Raw genomic sequence first — 5,370 nt, 5'->3', positions numbered from 1 at the left:
TTCGCTACATGATGGAACACACTGATATCAATATATTTTCTAATTATTGTTAACGTCTTTCTACCTAACTTATTTTAACTTTCATCTTTTATAATTGTGGCTTTAGTTGAATCATCTAATATCTGCTCTTATAAATCTTTCCAATATAAAAGATACTTCATCATTGGCATCCAAATTAAATAGTTTGATGTTATCAACTTTATCATCAAAACTTGTACCATCCTCTATGACCTCAAATAGAATTTATTAGTTGTTACAATAACTCTATCCAGTTTGCTACAATATTGACATCTATAAAATAACTTGCTCTGATATCACTTGTTGAGCCTAAAGTAATAAACATAATAATGTGAAAGTAATATACTACAATAAACTCACAATAAACAAATAACAATTAATAATCAATAATATAGGAAAAATAAAATGTACCAAGATTTACATAAAAAATCCTTCCAACATAGAAAAAAAAAACCATAAACCACTAAAAAAATCTTCATTATTAAATAATGGGTATCAAAAGTTTTCCTATAGCTAAAACTAAAGGTAAATAATAAGAAACAATAGAAAAAATCTCACCAAATAAGTGACTCAACAAATATATTTTAAATTTGTTCATAGAGAGCTCCAACATTGATCTTCGTGATATAAAATGTAGAATAATAAGTCGTAAATGCGCTAACAAAATATCAACTTAATTAAACCATGAATCGAGCTCTGTTCAATCACTTGATCAATTGATAACTCTCATTTCTCGTTATTTTTTCTCATGCCTGGACAACCTTAATTTTTAACTTATCTAGTGGCTCACCCTTTTTAACACATATTTAAAATAAGGATTAATAGCACTTGTAATCCTTAAACTTTGTCACAAATTTTATTTTAGTCCTTAATATTTAAAAAAATTTAATCAGATTCCTAATTATCCAAAGTTATCTTATTTTGGTTTTTTCATTTATGAAACTATCTAAATTGATTGCAAATACCAATTGGCACCAAGTGATAACGTCAGCTAGCATATTACATGATGTAATAAAGACTAAAATAAAATTTTTTCAAAGTTTAAAGATAAAAGATGAAATTATCTCAAGATTTTATATATTCTATAATATTAAATTTAAAATTATATTATTATATTTTTTGTTGTAATATAATCTATTAATTATATCTTTTGTTTTTAATAGAAAATAAATTTTTAAAAATTAAAATGAAGTTAAAAATTCAAATTCTTTTTTAAAAATTCAATATCATTTTAAAAACAAAAAAAATTATTTTCTATTAAAAATATTATTTTACTCATAAATCATAATACCAAATATTATTTTCTATCCAAAAATATATATTTTAAAATATTAAATATCTTTTATTTCCTTTTTCAAATATAATTTATAAAAAATAAAAAATAAAATAATTAAAGAAAATTTTTTATTTTTATATATTTCAAATATATTTTATGAATATTATAATTTAAAATCTTTTTTTTAATTTTTATTATGATATCATTTGTTAATCAAATAATATTTTTAATAGAAAATAGATTTTAAAAAATTAAAATTATGCCAAAAATTTCAAAATAATTTTTTGAAAATTACATATCATTTTAAAAAACTAGATAAAAATTTCCATATCAGTTTAAAAAATTAAATAAAAATTCTATATCATTTTAAAATACTATGTAAAAATTCCAATATCATATTAAAAAATAAATTTATTAATCAATTCAAAAATTTTATTTTCTATCCAAAAAATCTAATTTGAATCTATTTTTTTGTTAAAAACTTTATATTCATATAAAATAAAAAATATAATATAAAACAAAAAATTTTATTTGAAACAATTTATAACTTAATTTTAAGTTTTGAATATCTAGTTTCTATTTAAAACAAAAAATCTAATTTATAAGTTATATTATAAAAGAATAAAAAATTATAATTTTAAGTTTAATATTTTTATTAGATATTATGAAATATATAAAATTTTAAAATAGTTTGATTCTTAATTCATAAATTTTGAGAAAATTTTATTTTGATCCTTCTTTATCATTAAAGTGCTAACTGATGTCATTACGTGGTGTTAGTAGGTATTTGTCATCAATTTAAAAAATTTTATAATAAAAAATATCAAAATAAGATAACTTTAGATAATTAAAAATCTAATTAAAAATTAAAATAAAATTTGAATTACGAGTGCTATTATCCTTTAAAAGAGCCCCCACATCTGCAATTAAAATAGGCTTTCTCAAGTTAAAGTGGAATGGGCTGCACCCATGTTCTCAACATGTAGGACCTCAATGGAGCCAAAAAAATGTTTCTTTCACATGAAAATTATAGGAAAATTCAACACCACTCATGAGAAATATCAGGTAAAGCTTATTAGATTCCATCGCTGCAGCGGTATACATAGAATAGTAATGATAGCAGCCGAGGAGAGCTGCAATACCTTTCAAACAAAGTATTGTAATTGAGTAAATTACTTAAGCTTGGAAGCCACCATCGACAACGAGGTCGTGCCCTGTAATCAACTCTGACTCATCACTAGCAAGAAACAGAACTGCATCCGCCACATGTGCAGCTCTCAACGCAGCTCCTTTTAGAACCCTCCGCGCCTCATAAAGTTCCTCAACCTCCTCCACGCTCTTCTCATGCGCGTGGCATGTCATCGGCGTCGCCAGCCCATTCGGTGACACGCAGTTCACCCTTATCCCATGCACCCCTAACTGTTTACTCGCGGATCGGATTAATCCCAACACTGCATGCTTTGACATGCAATAATCGGTCCTCCTTCTGACTCCATGGCTTGCCGCCACGCTTGCCGTGCATACTATACTTCCTCTCACGCGCCCCTCCAACATTACACGCGCTGCATGCTTAACACATGCAACCATACCCTGGATGTTGATTGCCATCAACCGGTCAAATTGTGGAAAGTCAAGATCCAGAATGGTCTGATCAGCCTTACTTAAAATCCCAACATTGCTAAACATGATATCAAGCTGACCATAACTTTGGATCGTTGATTGAACCAATGCTTTAACTTGATCTTCATCCGTAACGTCACAGTGCATGTAGGTACAATTGTGGGAACCAATTGAGGTAGCCACTCGTTGGCCTAGTTGATCTTGGATATCAGCGATTACGATCATACGGGCGCCATGATCAGCGAAAAGACGTGCCGTGGCTTCACCGATGCCGCTTGCTCCGCCGGAGATTATGGCCACTTTGCCTGCTAATTTCTTCTTGGTCAAGTCCGCCATCTTGCATTCCACAATTATAATGTAATAGTAATTGAGAAGTCAACTGCCCTACCGTAATTTGATTGGCAATATATGCTAGACAGGCATTGGTTACAACCACCTGTTTTACGCCTCACGTTTCGTTTGATAAAGGTAAGGACTTACAGGTCCAAATGGTCACACTCACGTTTTTTATTCCCCAAGGTTGGTTTGACAGAGGTAACGAGCTAGTGGTGAAAATGATATATTATTGCTCACCGTATATTCTATTTTGATTCAAATAAAATTAAAGTTAAATTGTTGTAGAAATGAGTTTGAGTTTCAACAATATGACTTATTAAACGAATTAAATTTAAGTTTTTTAAAATAAACTCAAATAGTTTGTGAGTTTAATTGAATTTTTTATTTTAATATATATTTTTATTATTTTAATTAAAAATTTATTATTTTATTTTTATGTATATTAATTCAAGTTCAAATTTTAATTTGAATACAAATAATTGAGTTTAAAGTTAATCACGAGAATTAAAATTTATTTTTTTATTCGATGAATGAACTTAATCAAACAAATTTGAATAGTTCGATTTTTATCTAAAACAAAACTCAAACTTGAAAATTAAAATTCAAATGAGTTCGAATCAAGTTTTAAGCAACGAGTTTCAAGTTGAACTTGAATCGACTTTCTCACTATATCTACTTGGTTTAGCTCAATTACACTCCTAAGTAAGGTTATGAATTCAAAAATTTCTTTCTTAATTTTGTATGAAAAACTAAAGAAAAAAAAGTTGTTTTCATTTTCTTAGAATAAAAAAGGAAGAAAAATGAATGAATTTCTGAAAATTTTACGGAACATCTTTAAAAGATTTTGTAAAAACGGGTAAAGTTTTAAATTATTATAAGAATACTAATTTTGATAATCTATAATTTAATATAAAAATTGTCCTCCAATTACATTTTAATGGCCACTTTAGCAATGTCTTAAAAAAATTGAGTGTTAAATTTAGCCAAAAAAATTGGTTTACGGTTGTCTCATATCTTTTTTGTTTTAAGGGTTTGAAAGCCCTAAGACATTCTTCCTTTCCTTCTCTCCTCGAGGCACCTCTCTCCATTCTATCATCCTTTTTGTTTTTCTGTTGGCAGTGTTGCCATCGCCTTTTCCAAGGTCGAGGCTATTATTTGTCAACATTGGCCTTCCCTTGATTTTTCTTTATCAGCCTTTATTTAGAAAATCCATTTAAAAAACCTGTAGGATAATACTTGAAAATAACATTGGGATTGATTGTTTTTGTTGAAGGTTTCAATTATACCAAAATAGGGAATGAGATTAAAAGAAAGAGCCAAAGACTCCGAGGTAAGATTGAAACATGACAGACGCATGGGTACCAAAGATTTCATCAAAATTGAAACCAAGGTGAGAGACTGTGGTATGAAACCAATGTGAGAAATTGTGGTTTGAGAGTGATGATCTTGATGATCAACAGGCTATGTTCATGGTGCACTAATAAGGAGATGTGGGATTAATTCATGCATGAATTTGACTCACCATTTATTTCTCATGAATTATTAAGATCGTTGTTTTTATGTTATCATTGGATATTTTGAGTATCAATTTTGCATTTGGATTTTTTTTTCATGCATAGTGCCTTTTTTTATTAAGTTTTGCTTTTTTTTTATTTAGGTTAGTAATTATGGATTATGAATTGATGGAAGCTATTAATTTTATGTTTGATTTTTTTTTAGCCTTAAGGTGACAACATGGGTCAAGTAAGACAATTCTTCTTAAGAACTCTAGTAACCGAAGCAAGATTCTAACTTTAATTTTGACTTTCTTTCTCTTCTTTCCAAGCCCAAGGTAAAATCAATTTGTAGGAATAAAATAAATTGTTTGCTTACTATTAAAAAAAGAAAAGAAAAATTCAAAATCAATCATTTATGGAATTGATTGTATAAATGCAAGGTTATTATAAGATATTAGAAATGGAGTATGATGCTATGGAGGATGTTGTTTGCTCAAATTCTATCCGTCTTACATTAGTTTTTTTTTTCTAAAAGTTAACATGAGTTTTTTTTATAATTTTTATTTTTTTAATTGAATATTATGAGCTATTTTCTAGCATCAGGATAAGCAAAAAAACAATGGG

General features: G+C 27.7%; 1 protein-coding gene across 1 annotated transcript; it reads right to left on the bottom strand.

The window, feature by feature from the left end:
• Window positions 1–2,238: 2,238 nt before the first annotated feature.
• Window positions 2,239–3,457, bottom strand: LOC111317321 ((-)-isopiperitenol/(-)-carveol dehydrogenase, mitochondrial-like). The gene has a single exon (XM_022919784.2). It carries the CDS (start codon window positions 3,248–3,250, stop codon window positions 2,471–2,473), a length of 780 nt encoding a protein of 259 aa, XP_022775519.2. The 5' UTR covers window positions 3,251–3,457; the 3' UTR covers window positions 2,239–2,470.
• Window positions 3,458–5,370: the final 1,913 nt, after the last annotated feature.

This window comes from Durio zibethinus, chromosome 9 (genome assembly GCF_047325235.1).
Source record: "Durio zibethinus cultivar Kanyao isolate XHJ-2024 chromosome 9, ASM4732523v1, whole genome shotgun sequence".
Taxonomy (NCBI): domain Eukaryota; kingdom Viridiplantae; phylum Streptophyta; class Magnoliopsida; order Malvales; family Malvaceae; genus Durio; species Durio zibethinus.
The sequence above is the reverse complement of the archived record's forward strand: the minus strand, read 5'-3'. Positions and strand labels throughout refer to the sequence as shown.